The sequence below is a fragment of the Puntigrus tetrazona genome, chromosome 7, assembly GCF_018831695.1.
Source record: "Puntigrus tetrazona isolate hp1 chromosome 7, ASM1883169v1, whole genome shotgun sequence".
Lineage (NCBI taxonomy): Eukaryota > Metazoa > Chordata > Actinopteri > Cypriniformes > Cyprinidae > Puntigrus > Puntigrus tetrazona.
Window position 1 is genome coordinate 34,906,918 of NC_056705.1, and position 24,533 is coordinate 34,931,450.

The 24,533-nt window shown below is 36.1% G+C and overlaps 1 protein-coding gene across 1 annotated transcript in view; it reads right to left on the minus strand.

The window, feature by feature from the left end:
• Nucleotides 1-24,533, minus strand: part of piezo1 (piezo-type mechanosensitive ion channel component 1) — a 71,398-nt gene that overhangs the window by 17,606 nt on the left and 29,259 nt on the right. The window contains exons 3-23 of the mRNA XM_043245617.1: nucleotides 22,245-22,367; nucleotides 20,315-20,357; nucleotides 19,568-19,721; nucleotides 13,415-13,616; nucleotides 12,227-12,440; nucleotides 10,181-10,355; nucleotides 9,731-9,835; nucleotides 8,755-8,845; nucleotides 8,565-8,659; nucleotides 8,196-8,456; nucleotides 6,968-7,073; nucleotides 5,748-5,929; nucleotides 5,506-5,654; nucleotides 5,161-5,319; nucleotides 4,109-4,215; nucleotides 3,820-3,983; nucleotides 3,451-3,627; nucleotides 2,400-2,525; nucleotides 1,184-1,384; nucleotides 842-1,046; nucleotides 77-181 (exon numbers count right to left, since the gene is read on the minus strand). Of these exons, the coding sequence (XP_043101552.1) occupies nucleotides 77-181; nucleotides 842-1,046; nucleotides 1,184-1,384; nucleotides 2,400-2,525; nucleotides 3,451-3,627; nucleotides 3,820-3,983; nucleotides 4,109-4,215; nucleotides 5,161-5,319; nucleotides 5,506-5,654; nucleotides 5,748-5,929; nucleotides 6,968-7,073; nucleotides 8,196-8,456; nucleotides 8,565-8,659; nucleotides 8,755-8,845; nucleotides 9,731-9,835; nucleotides 10,181-10,355; nucleotides 12,227-12,440; nucleotides 13,415-13,616; nucleotides 19,568-19,721; nucleotides 20,315-20,357; nucleotides 22,245-22,367 (3,144 nt within the window). The remainder of the gene's footprint in view (nucleotides 1-76; nucleotides 182-841; nucleotides 1,047-1,183; nucleotides 1,385-2,399; nucleotides 2,526-3,450; nucleotides 3,628-3,819; nucleotides 3,984-4,108; nucleotides 4,216-5,160; nucleotides 5,320-5,505; nucleotides 5,655-5,747; nucleotides 5,930-6,967; nucleotides 7,074-8,195; nucleotides 8,457-8,564; nucleotides 8,660-8,754; nucleotides 8,846-9,730; nucleotides 9,836-10,180; nucleotides 10,356-12,226; nucleotides 12,441-13,414; nucleotides 13,617-19,567; nucleotides 19,722-20,314; nucleotides 20,358-22,244; nucleotides 22,368-24,533) is intronic.

The following is a 24,533-nucleotide window of genomic DNA, read 5'->3' on the forward strand; positions in this document are numbered from 1 at the left end:
CATATATGTTTTGACTCCACTATAGGTAGGATAACATGAGTATTTCTATTGCTGATCAGTTGAAGGTGTCACTTACATATGAGGTTTCTAGAGTTGGGGATGGTGTAGAAGTCAGGTAAGTAGATCCATTTAACCAGAGCTGAATGGATAGTTACAGAGGTTCTCCATCTCCAAGGGTAATCTATAACCATGTGAGACAGGTCAGGTTACCAGAGTCAATTCACTTACCAAGAAAAGCAGCATAGAAGATATGCTCCTGTAATTAATCTGTGGTAATTGGCAGCCGAGCGGACATACCTTTAGGTAAAATAAAATGAAGTGAAATTTATTTGTATAGAGCTTTTCAAAACACACTGTTTCAAAGCTTTACGGACACACATCATATAAATTTGTTTTAATACTTATTGTCAGATTTTGCAGGGTGAAAACAGCCTTGTGGGCAGTGCACCGATATAGAGTGTTTAAGTTGAAGTCCTGCCTTGTAGACCTTTTACAATCCCATCATATTCTCCCACTTGGCTTCCTGACTACATACTGTCCTGATATACTCAAGTATACTATATGTGTACAATTAAGGTTGAATAAAAGTATAGCATCTGTGTAATTTGTGATGAATTATTCATTTGCTGAGTTAGAGAGGTTTTGGACCCTCGTTAAGCAGGACAGGATGAAAGACCAGCAGCCCGACAGCACCAACTTGGCTTTAAAAGTGTGTCTCAAGAGTCTTGTGTTCTGTTCCATTTCATTGCCAGATGTTGAACTTTTTTTTTTTTAAACCAAGAACCCATTTTGTCCCAAAATCTCTATATTCACAGTTGTTTTGAATAGATGGTATACTCACCTATACAGAGGGCAGGAGGGATGCCCACACACAGAACATACTGGTATATCATGAAGACAACCAGAAACAGGCAGTACTTTGACCAGATCTTGGAAATGGCTGCTCTGCGCCGCTGCACCATAATGGCCACCAACCAACAGCCGTGGATTATAACCAGGAAGTTCATACGCTGACCAATAACATTCACAGTCATGAGGAAGCAGATCTAGAAGTTAAAGTGATGCACAATTTACCATTAGATTTATTATTTGTGCTTTGATGGTAATGAGAAAGACTATGACGCATCAAATCTAAAACGTATTTATCCAATAGCATGCGTTTTTCATTTGGTGGACGTCATACTTCTAGGCCAAACTTGTAGAAGCTGTAGTTGAGCAGGTATTTGATGCAGTGGAGGAGACCCTTGTCAAGTGTGTCACGGGTGGCCTGGGGAAAGATGACTGGAATAGGAGGAGGTGAGCGCTGCTGTTGTCTGTAGTGATGAGTCTGGTGCCGGTATACTGTTGCCTCAAACAACAGCAGCATCAGGACCAACAGATGATCCTAATGAAACAGAACACAGACCCAGCGTACAACTTACTAAAACGGTACCTGTATTGTAAAACAAATGGCAGTGTGTCATATTAACAGACACAAAAATACCTATACTTCTTGTAAGCTTCTATAATATAACATCTCCAAGCTCTTTTTTTAATTGAACAGTCATTTTTGAGACATGGCACAAAACAGGTCCAGCAAATGTAATTTCTATTAGATGTAAAAATAAAAATATTTCATTTTAAATGTATCGAGGGATTGATAATAGAATGTACTTAACACAAATATCATTATTATACCAAAAATATAACTCTATAAGTGTGTCGACGGGGAAGGGTTCATTCATTCATATGCTTTAAAATTAATATGCAATCCCTATAAAATAATGTGCAATCCCTTTTCAACACTGCCAGACATCCATTAAGATGTAATAAAATCAGGTAATATCAGGGGCAGCTGTCACAGTTCACTTCCGCAGAGTACATCAGTGTCAGACAGGTTCCGCTAAGTTTTAATATAAATCCCAATGTTTTATTACAGTAATTGATTGATGTAATGTATTAGACCGTTACAAATTCAGGTTTTTCTCACCACTGTCAGATGTGTGAACTCTATCAGATCTGTACACCTCCGTCAGATGAATATTTAATGGTGATATTTTATATTTGTCATGGAATTGTTGGTTAATGTGTGAAAGTGTAATCTGTCTGCTAACATGACAATGTATTTTTAAATGTTAAAAACATCCTTATTGCTGCCAAAGATTCAAAACTTTTAAAATTCAAGGTTAACATTTGACCAATTAAATTTCTTGACATTTTCATTTTAATCATTTAGTGTTTGGGATTTCACTTACAAATTTTTTTTTAAACTTGAACATATGATTTAAAAAACAACTCTATACAAATACTACCCAAAGCCACAATACTACTAAAAATATGCCGTATGTGGAGATATTTCCAGGTCAAATAGAATGAGTATTTTTAATTTTGTTCATGTGAAAGATGAAACAGAATCAAACCTTGGTGTATCCAAGAACGGTAGCATCTTTCCTAACACCAAACCATTCGGCCGGGTCCACAGGTGCTTTATACAGGGTGGAGTTCAGCATTTCATTCAGTTCTAGACTGGTTTCATTGACCATTGGCTACAACGCAAAGGAAAAAGGAGTAAACAATGTGGCCTAAACCAGTAAGTTTCCAGCATCAAGTTATTTTTCTTTCCTCACTGAAAGTGAAAGGTTACCAACATAACATCTTGTTGCTACATCATGGTGAAATCTGTTTAGGACACTTCACAATTACTGAATGGAAAGAAACAAACTAGCGAGAAACACAAGGAACATTTCAAGTCTGCTAGACATCTTTCAGGCTGCGAGGCGAAATTCTGCCAGCAGAACAGACTAATTGCACTGAAGAGGAAAGTTTGGCCATTTATATACGGCGATAAACGCAAGCCTTTTTAACAGCAAGCCTGAGGAATAGCCGTAGCGTTTGTAAATCACCTGAGAATAACAATTCACTTTTTTTCCCAAACACCGATAAAACGCAAGACTAAACACATCAACTTCATCCACGCTTGAGGGTATTTGTTTAATTAGTGCTAAGTTTATGAGACCAGCGGGGTGCCAAGACGTAAGTATCGCACAAATCTTGAGCGAGACGGTGTTGCTGTTGTTAATCTTGGTACACGTGTGGGAGGAAGTGAGTGCTTGCTGCATAAATGTGTTTAAAAGTACTTAGGTAAGTATAAACTAGAATTTTACATTTCTATTTAGTAAACGGGAATGTCTTCTCGTGCAGACGTCATAATAATATGCTGCTCTGAGTAGAGTATGTTGTTCTGTATGACAAAAAGAAAAAAATATGTAATCTATCCATCCATCTCTCTATCTATATATATCTATCTATACACACACACACACACTATATTATCATTTATATCTTTATTACACAGTAGCAGATGCAAAAATATGAAATGAAATAACTTCAAATGACAGAAGCTACAGTAATAGTGATGCAGAAACACACCTAACAGTGCATAAAGTGTGTTTGCAAGCATGCGTGTCTTACCACAGTGCAGTTGTTGGAGTACTCTGCAGTGTTGACGACACTGAGCTGGTACAGCATCTTACAAACGATGATGACACAAACCCAGATGGTGGAGAGACAGGAGGCCATTGCTCTGAAACGGCCGTAAGGCATGGCAAAACTCCACAGCACCACCAGAACCAAGTTCATTGCAGATGGCTATGAATGAAAGGGGAAAACAAGAAAGTAAATACAAGGCAAGTGAGGTGTGAAACACTGACATATTATCACCTCATAACAAGATAGGCGGAAGCAGATGGCGGTTTCTTTGGTGTGCTGAGAAACTACATAAATAACTGCAGGTTATGAAACGGACACAATAAACTGGCGTAAATATGAGAGTGTGCAGACCTCCAATAGCGCCACCCAGACGACAAAATAAGCCACAATTTTGACGATGTGAAGCTCCAACACTCTCCAAATGAAGCTTTGGACATGTGTCAAGGTGTCAGAGAACTTTCTAGACAGAACCATTAGTCTGTCCATCACCAGTCCCCATTTGCTGGGTATCGCCTCTGAAAAAAGAGAAAAAATGCAAAGTAAAATTAGATATGTATGTTGACATAAGAGTACTGGACAATATTACGTTAAAAATTGCTTTCATTGAGTTGCACCAATACAGAAGCAGCATTACTCTCACCGTCAACCTCTGATGGATCATCACCCTGCTCTGTAATGAGATCTTCCTCCTCAAATCTTACTTCTTCAGTGGATCGAACCAAATCCGGATTCTCTATACCTCTCTTCCTGTGGGGAGATCAACAACAGCACTATAAGTGATAATTAAAAAAAAAATTCTAATATTCTACCAAATAGTCTCAGGGAATGCCACTGGTTAAACGGAGATATAAAAAAATGCCATGGGAATCATATAAAAAGAAAAAAAGTAAACAGTAAAAGACATTTTTTAATATCAAAAGAAGTTTTAAAATAATAGTCAGCATTTTTTTTATATTTTAAATGCTAAAAATGGGCTACATACAAAGAAAAAATATATAACTAACAATAATGCAACAAATACAACAAATCTAACAGAGTTAAGTTTAGTTAATTAAACTAAAATGAGATAGTATAAAGGAATTTGCAATTTGGCAATAAAATGTTAAGTATTAATAATGAATTTTTATGACTAACAAGAAAATGTATTAATAAGCATTTGTAAATACATTCCCAAATACAGCAATACAATGTTTAATTTTGTGATATTCAGGTAATTTTTTAATCAGGTAATAATGGAGTTAATTAAAATCCCTCTGAGCTTAAATGTTTAATTACATTGTAACAAGGACACCTTAAAATAAAATGGAATCTAGGGATGTCACATTCAGTTTCTGAATTTAGTAATGTGTGCAATTAACTGTCAGAAATTAAGGACACTGCTCCAATAAATGTGGTGTGTTTATATGAAAAAAGCACTGGAAAAAAATTATTTTAACATCTGACTTATAAAACTGATCAGCTGAGCTTTGGTCAGTTTGCATTAGCTCTGAATGTTGTGTTTCAGTTTTTTAGACATCAAAGGATAATGAAACGGTTATGAAAATATGTACAAATAATTCTAAATAGCATTCAGAATTTATAGTGTTAACAATTAACTACAAATAAATACTTTAAAAAAATGCATTTTATTTGGGTAAAATAAAAATTAGTCTTGAATATATGAATGCATTTGTTCAGGGGTAGTGCTCATGCCTGTGAATGGGAGTGACATTCTCCAGATCTGTGATCTTCATAAAAGGCTTATGGAAGTAGTGAAGCTGTAGAATACAGGCCAACAGGAAGAAGCCTGGGATCACGATACTGGTGAAGAGCTCAGACAGTTTAAACGTCTCCAGTCCTATGTCAGCCAACCTAAAGATGGAGAACCACATGCAATTAACACGGGAAATGTACCTAGAAATGACAATTCCAACATCAGCTCTTTTTCGCTGTTCCACATAGACATAAATGAACATGGGTTTGGAATGACATTAAGGTCCTTCTTTTCATATATCCTTTAAAACACTAACAAGTAGTAAACACTACATCAGGACATACTGCTGTTCTGTGAATCCAGTGAAGTTTCCCCAATAGCCTGGAAAGTCCTCAAACTGAAAAGTGTATATAGCAATGAGCAACACCATGGTGTAGGCCACCACCATCCACCAGAATGCCTTCAGCAACCTCCTCCAGAGAGAATAGTACACCTAAGGACACAGAGTATTTTTTGCTCATTTTTATGACTAAATTTAGTGAAGAACATTACATCTCAAACTGTATGTGGGCTGGTAAAAGTATACCTGATACAGGCACAGGCACAGCAGAAATAGCAGCATGTAGACGATCTTGTAGGCTACAAGCTTTCCTGCAAAGCTGACCATGATGAACATGCCTCCACACACGTAGATCCAGTACTTAGCGTACAGACTCATCACCAGCCCACCAAACACCTTCAAAATCGACTCATTTCGACCTGTGCTCTCTGAAATAGAAAGAGAAAACTACCTTGCGGTCAAATGAGAAACCCCAAAATGAGAAGAGTTTAACCACTCAAAGCACAGGTTTTTATGACTTTGTATCAGTGCTATCGTGAGTAATCGCATCCAAAATAAAAGTAAATATTCGTTTACAGAATATATGTATATGGATAGTTGACAAAGAAAAATTGGACTCTGTCCTATGGTGTGAGATTTTTGCTAACATACAGATAACATGAGAAAAATGTATTTTCATTTTTAGAGTTACAAACAGCATTTATCTTGAATATTATGAAAGCCAATATATATTTTTTTGCTGTCAGACCGAGCAGATACATCAACTATCCATGTGTATATTTATTTATATATAAACACACACACACAGTTAATATTTAGAAAATATTGACATGGTTATAACTTTATATGTTCTTAGTATTCTTTATATTTTGAGAAAAAACATTCTTTTATACAGGCTTGGATTGAGCATGAAAAAAAATTGGATTTTCATTTTTGTGTAAACTAGTCCTTTAAGCAAATGCCTTTGGAATTAATTTTATTTCACTGAAAAAAAATAAAGCAATTTTGAAAAAAAAAAAAAAGAAAAAAAAAAGGTTAAATAAAGGTTAAAGGTTAAATAAAAACACTAGAAAGACTTTTTTCACATACACTAACCTAAACTCTATTAGTCGAAATGTATTGCAGAATGTGGTAATGTCAGATAAACAGCAAAAGGCCTTTTAAAATGAAAACAAAAAGATAATGAAAACTAAACTGGCTGTTGGTGGCAGTGTGTGTGTGTTTGCCAAGAAAATCAAGAAATGGGAAGAATAGATGAGGTGGAGCAGAAGGGGTATTATGAATGTTTTAATAATGATGATTAATAGACAGAGATTAATGATTTCATTTCCTGAACTTCCTGAATGAATCAGAATGAAATCATTTTTTTTGTTCTTTCCTGGCTTTGTGGTCCTGTTCTCTCTAGATTTGATCAACAAAATGGCACAAAAGCAAACAAAATGGTCTCTCCTGACGCTCCCTCTCACCTCCAGTAGTGACCTCCTGCAATGGCGCAGTTATTCTCTTCTTCCTGCTGAACGTGTCCTTTACGGACTGTCTCAGCAAAAGCCAAAATGTCAACGTGAACAGCAGCTGAGAATAAAGAGAAAAGAGTGAAGCAATATTTACACTTTGCTCACAGTGAATTATGAAACATCATGAGAATAATGACTGATCATGTGGTTCACATGTGGTTGGATTGTGCAAATATGTAACAAGTAAGAACAAGTTTTCCCATCTACATTTCTAACAAACTTCAAGGTTTACTGCAGACATCTGTATCCGAATACATAAAGCCAATCAGAATTTTTATTTTATACAGGACCTTTGAGCATTTTTACCTAAAAGCAGTGCTTCCCAAATTGTGTAGGCCAACCAACAATACATATTCTACCTTTTCTAACACATCCATTTCAGGAAATCTCCTGATGAGCTATATAAGTTGGAAGATTTTGGTGTGCCTCCAGGAACAGTGTTGGGAAACACTGCATTAAAGGAACATTTTAAGTTCAATACAAATCAAGCGTGACGGAATGTTGATTATACTGCATAAAAAGCTACTTCTACTTTGTTTTCTTTAAACTGAAATGACATAAAAAACATGTGAGGCAGTTACAGTGGAAAGGAATGGGGCCAGTTTATTAAGGATTTAATACTGAAATGCAGAAATGTGAAGCTTATGATTTTATAACATTACAACAATTTATCTGTTAAACGTTGCATATAATTTGATATTTAAAGTTTGCAGTTTTAGGTATCAATGTAGTCATTAATTTATTTTATTATTGTGAAATTGTAAATACAGAAAAGCCATTTTTAAAACCAATTCTGTTTATGTTTTGTGGGTATCCTACTGAACAGTGAGAATTTGATAGCATTTACATATTGGGCTATTTGCTTCTACTGTAAATCTCACTGTAACGTTTCTGTAAGTGTAATTAATAATTTCATTTCCTTGAATGAATCTGAAATGAAGAGTATATATGCTTAAATATCAATGTTTATGGCTGGCACATATGCCGGGCTGTTTATGTGGTACTTGTGAGTTTAAGTCTCTCTGTGTTGTCCATTTTTAGAGTTTTAGATAAAATGTTGCCATTGACATGATTGTATACGACCTGTATTTTTTATTGAGCCAACTTCTGTTGAAACCGGTTTTATTTTCGAATTTCAACTTCATTATTATCCAATATGAACTAGCTTCACTGTCCTCACCATGGCTCCCAACCGCAAACAGGGGTACTGTGCTCGGTCCAAACCCAGCTGGCGCAGGCTCATGGTGCCAATGTGCTGAGGCAATTCAGTTTCTAGGTCCATGGCCCACACATACTGCAGACAGCAAAGAGCTAAACCATACAACAGAATGAAGGGAGAGCAAAGAGTTGCAAAGCGTTGACGTGCTCTCAGCATCCAGATCACACACGACCACAGCAGCAGCACAAACGTCAGCCAGCTATGGTATGTTATACTCCACACCTGCAGGGGGCAAGAACACAAACACATTATTCAGGTGTAAAACATTGTTCGTTTAAATAATCAGCACAAAGCTTTACATCTATAGATAGAAGACAATGTTTGGTTTACCATCATGGCTATGAGGGCACAAATGTAACTTTGTTGCAAGATCATTCGTCCCACGAGACGAAGAGGATTATCGGCCGTAGCCTCTCCACTGGGCCCTGCACAAACAAACAAGCTTATAAAACTTACGGTCAGACTTGAAGGTGAGCTGGCATCTTCTTTAAGTGTAAATGCACAATGTACGTCGCCCTACCTATGTCATGATGGCTTGAACCATTGGTCACAGGTTCTTTAGACATCTGTGATTCAGACAGAGGTGACTCTCCCGTGGTGAGAAGCGTTTGCTGAAAACAAAATCAACCAAAAAAACACAATGACATGTATTTTCATAAGCACTTTATCAGATCTTTATTATTTAATTAAATATTTAAGGCAGGGGTCCATGGCTCCCACCCCTAACCAGGATGTCTTATTGACAATACATACAGGCAAATAAAGTCAAAAAGGGAAGATGCAAGGTACGTGCAGGAACGTCTAAAGTGTAACATGCACCTCTGTTTCACAGCAGAGAAGCAGCGCTTCTTGAGGTTTAACATGGAGTAAAATCTCATTCCATGAAGTGCATGATATGACACTACATCAGGGCTGGAAAACTATCCCTCAGAGTTAGCTCCAACCCCAATAAAACACATCAGAACCAGCTAATGAATGAACGTTTTTTATAGACTGCAACGTCGCCCTGAGGCAAAGAAAAAATATTTGGGGATGGGGGTGATCAAATATGTTTTATCAGTTACTTAACACATTATATAAAAGCTGTGAAATTAGTTTGACAAAACTGAACCAATCTACAAGCTTATGTTACATTTATGAAAGAGCACTGCAAAGCATTTCGGGTGTTTTCCTATTCAAGCATTCCTGTTCAAATCTGCTAAAGATTGTTGAGATGTACATGTATTTTGAACACTAAAAGTTGCCACCAATATGGATGTATATTGTATTGAATTTTATTATTGTTATATTTTTGTACTTAGTACAGTTGATTAACATACTACCATTTGACTGAGAATAAAAATAAGAATGAGATATACTTGTTTTTAAAAAAAATTGTGGGCTCAGGTTGTTTTAGTGAAAGTTGGTTAGTACAAATGTGTTTTGTGTTGAAGGTAGAACAGGCAGGACGAATCATAGGCAGAGTTTGTGAGGAACCACAGTGATTCAATTCTTACCTTAGTGTCATCGTCATTACTGTGTCTCCTTGCCTCCCATGGTCTGAGCTCCACTTCCTCTCCAGCCTCACCCTGTGCTGCTTTAACTGCTCCACCCTCATCGGCCTCCACAAACAGAAAGACATTACATCAGTTAATATATGAATCACCATCTAAACTCCATTACTGCACACAAACAGTGACTCAAATATTATTCAGTGGCTTACATGGGTACAAGCGTAATGTGTAGCTATTATTGTATGTAACATCTTTTAAAATTACAGTTAATCTAGAAAAAAAGTAAATAAATTCAGTGAACAGCTGGAATATAATATCGGTTATAATCTTGACATGGTCAATCATGACTGGTTGGAAAACAGCAAGAATATTCGGCTGATTCAATTAAGGTAACGATGAAAGAACTGTGGGCAAATGATCCTTTTTAACGAACAAATGATTGTGTGAAATCACCTTGTCTGTGTGGCCAAGACTGGAACTGTTGATTTTCAGCACAATAGTCACAGAGATGTACAAGAAGAAAAGAATGCCAGGATTGACGTAGACCGGCCATTCATGATTCGTGTTGAGGTTGATGTCAAAAGCGGAACAGTTTCCAGGGTTTATTATATCCTTCAGGCCAAACAGTCTGCAGCGAAAAAGAAAGCACATTAAAAAATGTGCGTTAAAAACTTTCTGTGATATTCTGGTTTCTACATCTTTTTTTTTTTTTTAAATTAAGAAAACCTGTTTTCAACATTGATTATAATTAGAACCATTATTAACAATTGAGCACACACAGGTTTGTTGAAATGGATGCACAGTACAGTGATGCTTGCCTTTGCATGCACTATAAATCTTAATCTGACAGCATTGTGCATGAGACATTTTGTATGTGACATGTTAAGGACAATGATGACTAACAAAACTGTGTTTTATCTCACTGTGACAGCTGTGACAGTTATCTACTACAGCACAGAGGTCAGCAGTGATTTGTGTGTCAGGGAAAATGCACAGATCTGGCAACCTCACCAAGCCAGGTTTTACGGCCAGTTAGTGTGGGTGTCACTCTCCAGATATCTAAGGCTTAAGTCTCGGTGTTGCTTTTCAGTAGGTTATGCAAGGCTGGCAGGATACACCACCTTCACCTCCTCAGCCCGAGGCTCTATTTTAGTCCAGCAATAACTCTCACATTTACATCACACCCTGCCTCATGTAATAAACACAGACCCTCAACAGACCAGACTGCTCATTTAAAAACATGGACAAACCATAGTAGAGTAAGATGGGGTGAGAAACTTGAAATCCTATTTGGAATGCAAGTAATGATATTTTTGACATGAACAGTAACTTTAATAAGATCACTGAGCAATGAAGATAATAAAAAAGGAAAAAACTTATAATATTATAATAAAATATATATAATTAAAAATTATAATAACTGTAATAGCAGCTCAATGATACTAAAATAACACTGGACAGCGGTGCTTGGTGGCATGATGTTAATATTGCTAATAATGTTATTATTTGCTAAATTAAAAACTTGATATAATTCATGGGGTTATTGTACAATAATTAAATCATTCCATAGTACTCATCAAAGAATAAAGAAAATAAAATAAAAAAAATCTAAAATCGTCTTTCTTTTGAATTTTTTTTTTAAATGTATTCAGTAAAAACATGTCAATCAATGGATACTAATTATAGTTAATATTTTACATTGAAGACCCATTTAAATTATCCAAATATAAGAATTATAAACAACAACTTATATGCTTATATGTTCTGTGAAATCTTACTTAGTGGGGCTTTTTGCCAGACATTTTTTTTTTTGACAACAAAGATCTTGTGCTATGTTAACTAAATTAGAAACATGTGTTTATTTATTTTCTGTCAATAACACATTGGCCGAAGCATCATCATTCTGTACATGTTAAGCTAAAGATGTTAAAATGGGGCATCTTCTCTTATTTTACCATGCTGTTTGGAATACACTGAAAAGCAATGGAATTTCTATGTTATTTGAATGCGGTCATTTTAGAGTATCACAGTACAAATTCAAAGTACCAAGGTATTAAAAGTGAATGTCACCGCTGTACCACAATACCGCCACAGTACTACCAATAACGGTCACTGTGATTTTCCAAGTAGTTCCCGGATCAACATTCTTTTGTTGGTTCTGGAACAAGATTCCTGTCAAGAAAACAATGTCCTAACCTCAACCCTAACCATTAACTTGATCGTTCCAAACACGCTCTTGTGCTTAATCCTAACTCAAACCATACTGTATGATAGCAATGTTGCCCTAGAACCAACAAAACATGTTGGTCCAGGGAATGGTGCCAATGTTGTCCAACTTCTAAAAATCAAGGTAACCAGCCTCATTGGTTTACAGGAACGTTGTTCCAGGACAAATAAGCATGTTAAACTAAGTGCACATACTGCTTCAACAAATCTTTAATCTTCAAAACATACAGTACTGCAAATGTGAAGAAGATGCAGAGTAATAGATAACAATACCTTGCCCAAAGACCCGCTGGGGAGAACATGTCTTGTGCGAATGAGCTCTGATACAAGTAAAGACACACTAAGTGCCCCCCTGTGAAGAAAGCCACCATCACGCACAATGTATTAAATCCCAGATGGCTGATGGGAAAGTGGCAAGCCCACCACGTGCACACTCCAATAAAGAGAAGGAAGTAGAAGGCAGAGAAGGCAGAGGGCAAAGTGATTCCTGAAAAGAGAATGCATAAATTCAAATCCAATTCACGTACATTTTAAAATGAGACCCAAAACATTCTCTGTAGAAGTGCTTCTATCCTCAAAACCTTCACCTAACAAGGTGCTCTGAAATACATCATAACATCTAGTTATTTACACATTAGCATAGTTTTATAAACATCACTGTGGCCCAAATTACATTTTATAAAGAAAGCCACAACAGTTAAATGCATTAAGTGTTGAACATTTTTAAGTTCTTTTTGAAGTGCACTTTCCGTTGAAATGTTTTGTGTAAACATACTGCTCAGACTATGAAATTGCATGGAGTAATGAGTAAGCTACGGCTGGGTTTTCTTTTTTAGGTAAACTTGTGTAATGGTGAAGGCAACACTTGAGCATGTTAATCTGTCAGTGTGTTTATAGATAGCTCCCTGAATAATAACGCACGCACAGACATTGGAAGCAACGGTGCAATAAGACACTTGCAAAATGCTTTTGTTTACTTGCATGCAGTATGTTTCTGGCCATCCCTCAAAAACAAAGTCTATGAGAAATCAATTGCAATCTGGAACCAGTTACACGGTTATGTCCATTGAGATATAATGACTGCACCAAATCAAATGATCGAATCTACACTCTTAAAAATAAGGTGTTTCACAATGCCATTTTTATAATAACCTTTTTGTCTAAATGGCTCCATAAAGAACCTTTCCATTTCACTAAAGGTTCTTTGTGGTGAAAGAATGTTCTTCATATTATAAAAAAGTAAGAAAGAGACAAAGAACCTTTGTCTGAGTTGTTCTTTGGGGAACCAAAAATGGTTCTTTAATCTAATAATTGCATACAAAACCTGTATTTCAGGTTTAAGACTGACAGGATCTCACAACTACTCTTGACACATTTTATACCTTTGCTTCCTCCATTTAATCCCTTATCATTTATTGTTTGTAATGTCCAACTTTATGTTAAACCTGCTGATTCTCTTACCAGCTAGCGCTAGTAGTGTGACAGCCAGGATGCGGCCCATGTTCCTGAGGAAGCGTTGTGCCGTGGCACGCAGACGGGCAGCTAACTGTGCCGCCCTGCTGCTCGAGTAAGGACTCTCCTCATCTTCCGTCTCACTACATGATAACATTCCCTCATCTTCTCCTTCTACATCATCATCTTCATCATCTTCCGTTTCATCATCCTAAAAAGAAGAGAACAGAGACATGAAAAAGGCTTGAGACATGAAATGATGCTGGGATGAAAAAAATAGAATTACGGTTTTGAAAATCTACGGTTCTACTGAAAAGAAATTGTGCTCTTTTTTTTTCAAACTTTAAAACCAAGACTGAGAATGTCAGCCTTTGAAAGCACTGTAAAAACGCATGCAATGTCTAGAGTGAAACAGCAAAGAAACAGAATGTGTTAAATGTGTACAAAACATCAAAAAGGTGAATGTGCTTTTGCAGGCATGTTTTTTTACGCACACGTGAGAGTGTGTTACTCTTGGCTGCCCAGGGTCAAAGCAATGGCCAGGCCTGTGGAGCCAGACAGGCATGTTTGCATCATGAGGTGTTTTTGGGTAAGAGCTGCGTTTTTGGGTAAAACCAGTGATCTGGATGAACAATGGAGTCAAAGTGGTCCACAATACCTGAACATACTCAGAACTGAGCACAAAAGAAGATATTTTGAGGAACGTAGGTAACCAAACATTTTCTGCTAGCCATTAAGTGCTTTCCCACCCATACAACAGAAGTCAATGGCTACTGTCAATTGGTTATGTTCTTCAAAATATAGATTTTTTTTTCCTTCAGCAAAAGGAAGAAATTAATATACTGTAACAACTTGAGGGTGAGTAAATGATGACAAATTTGACTATCCTTTTAAATTCCTGTTTTGGAATAAAGCAAATGATCTGTACTACAAGTCTGAAAACTGACTTAATTGTTTAAAAAAATCATCAACAAAACAGTATGCTAGTTGCATGTTAGTAAAACTGTCCTCTTATTTGTCAAAGCACACCTGTTCAGGTTCTGGGATTCCGCTCATAGCGTCAATCATCAAGATGGATTTACAAGTTAGCCCCATGGGCTTAATGTGCCTTTTTCTGTCATTACACATGCTTTAAAAAAACGTCTAAGGGCCTTCATGCTATATTACACACACACACACACGCACACACACACACACACACACTATATATATGACAAATTGCTTTTTCAGCACATCCACTCTAGTGTTTGATTATATATATATATATATATATATATATATATATATATATGCACGCACTTCCCAGAGTGTCCTGTTGTCTACTTCCTTTTTAATTATATATATTTTTATAAAATAAATATAATTTATATGAAATATTTTTAAATCTATTTTCAAATTATTTAAAATTTCTAAAATATTAAAATAAATAAAATTGTATCAGCCAGTGGCCATCTCGCTTTCAAAGATATTGGCGCCAGCCTTCAAAAAACCTATATCGACCTATATATGACCACTGCACGTATCATTAATTGTGATTTTTAAAATCTTGCATCTTAGAAAAGGTGTTTGTTAACTAGGACTGTGGAAGTTGTCAGAGACCTGAAATATTATAATAGTGAAAGAAGATTCATTAACTCACTAGTTTGCTTCTACGTCCATAACTCCACTCTTACAAACTATTTTAACTCAAACATTCTAACTTGCAGATTATAGGCTATATATTAAGGCTATATTTATATTTATACTAGTGTTTTACTGTTTTAAAATGTATAACTTTTTGCTGTGGTTAAGCCTGTTGTTTGCATTACTCTTGGGTTTTCGACCATTGAAAACAGACTTTTGAAAGTGCAGCAGACCCTATTTTAGATTAAAAAGTTTGAGGTTGCATTTTAACGTAAATGGACCAAAGCTGAGATTTTGATAACGATGGCAAGGCTGCCCACATTCACTCTCCATATCCTTGACCACAATGTAAACAATTACACTGTGCTCATTATAAATGGTGTCGTGACCATTTAACATTCTATAGTTAACGTTCTTTGCGTAAAGGAGACTTTATAATTTTTAATGGGGACAGTCCAACATATATACATACATCATTTTAGAATATCAATAAGTCTTGATTTTTACAGTGCATTTCCAGAGCTTCAACCAAACTTTTCTAATGGATACTGAAGTGGCAAGAGTTTCGAGAAAGTTGCATGAAATCAGCCAATCAGATTTGAGCTTGCCATATTGGTCAGACTTTCCGTGGGTGAGATTACAAGTCTGCCCACAAGACCGACCGTAAACACCGAGGACCAGACATTATGCCAAATGTCAAAAGTAACTATGTTTTCCTCCTCCTGATCTATTGACCCTTCTTTTAGCCTCCTTCAAGGGCACAAGAAGGTTGGATTCTTCTAGTCTTTTCAGCTCATAACATTATCAGTGTTCAGCATTGTCCAGATCCTCCCTCATTCCACAGCCTCATGTGACTCTATTAACACCCTCTCCAACACTAAACATAGAGCCGCAATAAGACATCAGCTGCCCTCTGGATAAACCCCTGTAACAAACCATCAGGCCAATCCAAACCTTAATTAGTGAACTTGCTTCATGCTCTCGAAAAAGAATTGTACAACACCAGACCAGCACCTGAACAACAGACTGAACAGAAGAATTAGTTTTAATTTACTGTCAGCAATAATTACAACTAAAAACTGAAAAAACATGCCGGAGACCAAAAAAACCCCCAGCAGACCAACTGAAAACTGTATCTTGGATATCTTTTTAAAATATCAATGCCATGAGCCTTGTATACTTTGTCAGTGTATACTTGTCCTCTGGTGTGCTCGTTGTAGCAGCCTGGGAAGCTATAAACAAAACACGGTTTCCTGATGGAAAAATGCCGGATGTTGTGTAGTGTTTGACGTAATGAAAATGCCTTTTGTTTTTTTCATTCCACTCCATGCATGTGTGGTGTACGTGAATGATTAGAGTGTATAAGAGCTTACGCTATTTTTAAGTTTCATAACTGCCTTCGTAAGTTAATTTACCGCCTGCCGATCACAACGTTACACAGTCACATCTATAATATGTGTGATTAAAAGTAAATAAACGCTCACATTTTATTCAACACTGCGTTTTCCCAAAAAATTGTTTGTTAGTGTTTGCACTAAAAGTAAAATAAAAACAACTATAATGCATTTATTGTAACATTGGTCTTTGTTGTAGCTTTTCATTTCTGCTTCTGTAAAACAAGTGAGAGCAGAGATATGTATAAACATATTTCATCTGACTGAACTCATCTTGAAGTGCCAAGGCCACAACAAAGTCCCTCACTGCAGGTCAATGCTTTGCAATGTTTTGCAATTGTTTAGTTAGTTGGTCGTAATGCTACAGTGCACAAAATTGAAGAATGAAGCCGTTTTTACACTGTTGCAAGTCTTTTTGGTTATAGTAAGAAAAACATACAAAATAAAACAAACATACAAACAAATGTCTCAAAAATCACTGCTCAATATGGATTCATTTTTAGGAAATTCACTCTTTTTTTTGAATTTTAAAGAACTGTTTAGAAAGTTGTTTTAACAATCTATAATAAATAGATTCAATAGTTTTGTATATATATATATATATATATATATATATATATATATATATATATATAAAATAAGTAAAAATTATGGTCTTGTTTTTAGAAGAAGTAAGCAAAATGATCTTGTTTTAGTTTGAAATAGTGCAGCAAAAACTCACTTAATTTTTACCAGTTTTTTTCTAAAAACAATACAATACATTTTACTTGTCTAGAAATGTCTAGAATTTCAAGATGTTTTGGCCAGAAAAAACAAATCCTAAAAAAAAAAGGTTTTTTTTGTTTGTTTTTTTGCAGTGTTGTAACTTTCACACCACTTTTTCAGAAAGCAGTATTACATCATAAACTGAAGCAAAGTTAACATTCACAAAGCTGCCATAATCAAGCTAACTTCTGCATTTGAGGGTAGGTCAGGTTTGGAGGTATCTGGAAATAATATTTATCTAAGCATTATATGTAACGTTGAAATGGTTTCTATTGTTAGATTCCAGTAAAACAGACACACATGCCTGGTTTAGCACTTTGGGCTTCTATTGCTAATTGATCTTATAAAGATCCTATTTTTCTATGCTGACACATAGCGAGCCAGCCAGCCGGTGTTTGTTGATGTTGTTGCCTTGGCAACAGCAGCAGGAAGTTGTCAGACTCTAGGTTGCCGTACAGTGCTGGAATAGTGCAAAGAGTCAAATGGAAAAAGAAATACAAGAGCGAAAATCTCATAAAACATCACAGGGTGGAGATCGACGAGAAGTCAAAACTTTCAGCATGTGAAAAATATTTAAAGAGTCAAACATTTTAAGACATGGGAAAATGTAATCAATTGTTAAAAATAAGTTTTATTATTACTATTTTATATTTAAATATTTTTCAAGCATTAAAGTTCAAGCTTTCAGCAAAAAAATAAGTCCCGTATCTGCTAATAGCTTTATTCTTTCTGCAACCAACAGTACATTCTTACAATATGTTGAAGCGCTATTTACATTACTATTCACATCAATTAACAAATAATATTAGCTCATAATACAAGATTCTCTGAATAAAAGTGGCTACTGGGTTGGTTCCTCAGTGTAAGGTGTTTACTTGCTGTTTGTGGATACTGCTGTGTGGTTGCTAAGGTGTTCTGTGCTGCTTACTAAGTCAAAAGAGCACATCTACAGGTTTCTATGATATTACGTTATTTAGAAATCGCTTAGGGCTATGGGAATTCTGTTTGTTTTATTCTAAAATATCTCTTTGCCAACCTCTTTACTCAAGTCTGATCACTTACAAAATGAACAGCTCAGATTCTGGTCAAGTCAGGAAGACTATCCAACTTTTTCGTGTGTGTTTGTAAAAGTGCAGCTACTGCTCTCATCAACATCCAGCTACTTTTAGCTGTACAATATAGTTCATTTTGCAGCTTGATATTGTCTTATTTTTGTGACCTTGTGATCAGGGTTATTAAATATTTTAATGACATTTCATTTAAATAATGATTTTGCACATATTGTTTCACACACGCAGAATTGTTTTCCATGCTTTTAGGGACATTCCATAAACGTAATGATTTTTATACTGTGCATTAAACTATATATTTCTACGACTCTAACCTTACCTCTAAACAAAACTCTGAACAAAAGCTTCGAGTAAAAAACGTAACTTAGAAAAATGTCCCTAGGTCACAAACACATACACTTGCATTACGAAAGATTTCATTTTATTAGTTTTCAATCTGAAGTAAAACTTTCTGGGCCATAAACTTTTATGTACACACAGTCAAAATAAGTGACCACATATATACCAAAGATATACCTGATGTGGCACTTAGGGCTTGTCAGCATTAGTCTTGTGAGGCATTTTTATGTAATGTCTGGAGGATATAACACACACTTAGACCGGAAGGTTCCATCTAACTTATAAAATGAGCAACCACATTTTTACATGACTTCAATAGACAGGTAATTCTCAAATCGATGGCACCACAATAATATGGTAGCGTGGTGCATGCACACTTTGTGGTCACAATGTACCTGCATCTAAAACTACTAAGTACAGATTATTTTATGGATGCAATAAGGCAGAACATGCAGTTGATACCGAGGATCTCTCATTTGCTTGCCAAAGCTTCAGTAAATAAAAAATAACAAATATATAGCTAATTAATTAAAAAAGGAAAACAGTAATATGTAAAAAAAAATTAAATAAAAATGTGTTATTGCTAGTAGATCAATATTATTTCTTGTTTATATGTTCAAACTGTTTTGGGACCACTGTACATAAAACTTTTTTTTTTGGATTATGAATCTTGTAACATTAAGAACCTTCCTTTTATAAATTAAATAAAAGGTTTTGCCTCTAAAGCGCTCATTTTATCCATCTGGACGAACAGAAACAAATATTTGCCTCCCATAAGTATGATGAAATCCTGACTCACACAACTTCTACAGCAGCCAGCCGGTGAAATAGCAGTCTGTGGATTACACCAGCACTAGCCACTGCAGCAGAGCGAGGATCAGACTAAACCAGTATTACTCACCAGTGTCTCGTAATAAGCTGCTCAAACATAACAATAGATCAGCAGTAGGCCTGGTTTATGCTCGGCTCACCTCTTGGAGAAGTGTAGACATGTGAGATATGGGTCCCTCCTCTCTCTTCTTCAACAGACGGTTACACAGTATCAGGGTGATCAGAGAGATGACGAAGATCCCAAGGTCTGGCGTCAGGAGCCACACCATGCTCCAAGGTTCTTCCAGCGGAAGTCTGCAGGAGCAACCACAAACTCACTGGTTAAATGCTATATCTGAGCAATACGGTATTATACAGATCGGAAAATGTTGCCTTTTTATGAAGGAGAGCACAGAAAATGTTAATAAATTAATGAATTTAATGTTAATTAAATAAAAATAAATTAATTGGTAGTAATACAATACAATGGAATAAAATAAAGAAAATGTATAAACCGCACAAACAATAAAATGTCAAAATAATTTTTTTTTAAAAACGTATCAAAAATAAAATTTATCAAAATAAAATAAAACAATTTAACAAGAAACTTGAGTAAAACAAGTGGCCTTTCATCTTCGCCTAGCTCTGACCTGCTAAATCTGATCATAAGAGAGTAAAATATTATAATAATTAAAATCATGTGTTTTCTAAAAAGCTGCTTTATTTATAAGTTCATAAATATTGGCTGCATTAAAAAAAAATAATGTTAAATATGTTTTTGGTAATAAGACAGGGGTGTTAAATAGCCTTACGGTTTTTAACTCCGTGATCTAGCTCTGATCGGTTTCAAACAGGTCAACATGATGCCTCACGTATACATGCTCTCATTCTCTGCATTCTCTACATACCTGGACACTCCAACGTGTCTTGATAGAGTCTCCCATGAGCTGCCTACAGAGAGAGCAAGAGAGAGGTTTGTATAAAATGAATCACAGTACTGGACATTGTCGAGTAGGTCATAAAGATGACCCAACCGCAAGTGCCTTTACAACGCTACCGAAACATTTCCATGAGCCACTGAACTCTCTTTTGGCAGAGTCAGCCAAAGGCTACAAGCCCATGAAGTCTTTGCAGTCAGCCTGGCGACTCCTTAAAGATGCATGAGACTCGTGAATGATACAATTTGGGAATGGAAGGCAAACAACGTCCAAATCTCAAATCAGAGCGGCTAATAAGGCTTCTCAAAATGGATTACAGTACTTAATCCTCTTCGTCCCGTGTGGGACTTAAGGCCGCTGAATATCTTGTTATTGAGATTTTGGCAAGTTGAACACTGAAAGACATTCCTATCAGTGGATCTCTGGGATTTAGGTTTAAGTTTCAACAGATCACTTTCATCTGATCTCATAAGCGCTTTATAGTTAGAGAAAAGGTTTACAGTTAGAGTTACAGTTAAATGACTTGGCTGACCAGACTGCCGTTTTGGAAAGTTTTAAATCCAGGAACAAGTCCTGCTTGACAAAAATCACAGTCACCTGTGAATGCCGTGTTGGAAAATTCTGTTTAATCTTAATGTTTTGAAACATAGCTGGCTTCTTAATAGGTGACTTACACTTTAGTTGGTAAGTTGGATCAACTTATTGAAACAGGAAGTTTATTGAACAGACAGTTTAAAAACGTTGGAGCCAATCATTTTAATTGTGGATTTCGAATTAAGTTGTTTTTTATAAAGGGACAAGAAATTGAAGCTGTACATGTAGATATAAAGTATGTTTCTGTATAGGTCACATGACAATATCTATGTTTACACGGACAGCTTTTGTTTAAATCTGAATTAAATCATTTTGATTGAAGAATCTGAACAGTGTTTGCATGAATGCTAAAAAATAATGATGAGGTCGATGTGCATGTCTATAATCCACAATCTTTCAGCATTCGCACACTGTATAAATATACCGCACAAACATTAGTTTCCCATTGATTCAAAACAAGCATACTAGCCCTTCCCCTCTTAATTTTCTTATTAATAACTCACTTCAGGTCCTAATTAGCAGATGATGAGCACACAAAACTGTGTGCCGTGCTGCATATATTTATCAAGCAGTGAAAATGCTGCTTTCTACACCCCAAAACGAGACATCTGTGAATCCAAAGCAAGAACTGGTTGAACAACATTGGTCCTGTGCTTTTCAGAGATGAATTTTTGAATGACATGAGAATATTTTATAACATTTACGATTTCAAAACTAGGTGGTTAAGTATTTTTTTGGTTAAGTATCGTTGGTCTGCTACCTGGACCAACCACTAACCATTTAGTTTAAAGTGCCCTTATTATGCCATTTTTAAGGCTCCTAATATTGTTTCAGTAGCCTTACATGCAATACTTTTGTGTTTTCACAAAATATGCATTTAATATCCCCTCATTTTTCTACAATTCTTAAATGATTCATTTGAAGTAGTTCTAAGATTCAGTCTCTCTAAACCCCACCTTTCCACGAGCCTACTCTGCTCTGATTGGTCAGATGACCCAGAAACTTGTCTACTGTGCATCAAAAACAATAGGCTGTTATGGCCTATTGTTTCCAACAGTTTTGTATTTTAATCAAAACCGCAGTTTTGTATTTCGCACGCTCGATGGAAATATAACATTCTATTATTTAAACATACTTGCAAGATTCAGTGGAGCCACTGGTGTTCTGTGTATCCTGCGCTGGGTGTTTTTGTTTGGTTGTTATAATGAAAGAATGCATCTTCTTTCTGAATGCTGCTTAATGATACTTAATGAAGGAGAATGCGCGCTCTCTGACAGTACATGCACTTAAAACAAGTCAGACTTACAATTGTGTCCCAGTGCATCATCAAGGCTGGGGATGGTATACAGGCAGATCTGGAAGCTGACATGTGCCAAGAGGAAAATCAGACTGGTGCTGAATAGGGCCTTGATGTAACGTCCAGTGTGTCCTGTGAAGAAAAACGCAAGAAAGTTTCAGATTGGTACAAAACAAATAATGAAAAAAATTATGAATAATGAATGTTGATAATTATTGGATGACAACTGCTACGACAGACCACATTACAACAGATCTATACAGTTTGCATTAATAAATTAGAATAGTTTCACCTCAAAATAAGCCTGCAAATTACTGTTCATTCACATTTTAACTTGCCATTTCAATAAAACTAATAAAAAAAGACCATAGGCACAATATGTGTCAACCGGCCATTGGTTGTCATAACAATAGCTTTACAGGCTTTGTAGAAACTCTCGTAAGATTTAATTGCAACATTTACATCGCAGCCACCCAAAGTTGGGCTTTCTAACAATGTTTTCCAACAACACAGCAGTATAGGAGCAAACTGAGCACATGTGTAAACGTTTAACTTTTGCGAGAATTAGGAAAATGGAATAGCAGTCCCAGCTACTCTAATCACGGCAAGACTGTCAAAATACTACAAACTACAAAATATATATATAAAACATTATTTCTGCTAAAGCATAAATGAGTAAAGAGCACTGGAATGTCCTCTAGAGCTATAACTAGTCACTGTTAAAATAGAAACATTATATTTTTGTTTTAAATAGAGAGCAATATAGGTAGGGACTGGTTGAGCAAGGACTCATTCGGGCTGAACTCAGGCCTTTAACTTAGAATGCATATACAGTGTGGGGAACATTTAAAGGGGACATTACAAACCACAGCATTTTGAAAACATAAATAGAAAATTGTTTCAGTTATTGCTGCTCACTAAGGCATCATTGTTACTGCTTATATGGGATTTAACCCATTCCACACCTTTTTTGCCACCACCTTAAAATCTGTGGCTTATTGAACAAACTTGTAATTCTTTCTTTTTTCCATTTTTACAACTGTAGACACTACTAAACATATACTGCGGCAGGTCTAGTTCGCAGATTTATTACTGACTCACAGAACAATTAAAAAGCATTTAACTTTCTCAAATATACAAAAAAACCCAAAAAACATGCAAAGACTCTCCCTTTTATAATCACTGAAGCTGCCAATCACTTCAGTTCAGCACAAACACTGTTTCCATCTATTCAAATTAAACTTGTGCACAAAACTGGAATACCGCATAAAACATAAAGCACCTTTTCCAACCAAAGAGCCAAAGAGAACAACATGGACATTTCCTGATAAACCTGTACTTTATGCTTCAAACCACACAATTAATCAAATGTTATACTAAGTGAAAAGAAAACTGTAGCTGTATTAAAGTTTTAGTTAACTATAATAACCCTTCAATGTCATTGTTATAGTTGTGTTGCTATTAGGGTGTTTTTAGAGTTAATAAAACTAATACCAAGCAAATTCTGATAGCAATATGTTACTATACTTATCCTATGTCTAGGGTAATTTTATGGTAAGTAAGAGGAGTGGCCATATAATCCACTAGCCATATCATTTTATTTATATCCATACCACAAACGGCCAGACTAAAGTTTAAGACTAAGGGCTAGGGGTTTTCACTAACCATAAGTACGAATGGTAATAGGGCCTTAGTAAGCACTCTTATAGGAAGAGAAAAAGAAAGCTGCACGATCGACAATTACAATCTGAAATGAGTACCACCTGAGGTCTGTGGTTATACTTTACTGTAAAACCCTGATGGAAATGCACCGCTGCATAATGCAACCTGTAAAATAAAGGTTTTACTGGACAGACAGCAGATGCGCCACCCCACTGCTTGGGGATTTCAAGTTGTTCTGCTTAACACAAACCGTGCTTGAATTTCCAGGGTATATGTGAAAACGGATAGAATCGCAGGAGAAGCATTCTGGCTGGACGAGGTGAATGAGGGCACCTGGGTAAGAATGAACACTCCGGACACACACGGAGGCCTCTGCAAAGCTTTATTTGTCTTTCCAGTTTGTACTGGCATTTTCTCTGGTTTGTTTCCAGTGAGATTCAATGAAAGGCCACTTCAGCGCTCGCCACAGATAGCAGCACCGCTCTCTAACCTGCTACGCACTATAGCGAGAGTGTGAAATCTGTTGGGCCATTATGAGATTTTCTGCAAAACTAGATGACTGTGATGTCTTGTGTTTGGACACGTGTAGCCCTGATTGTTTTAACAAGAATCACGGCTCTAGAGCACTTGACAGTG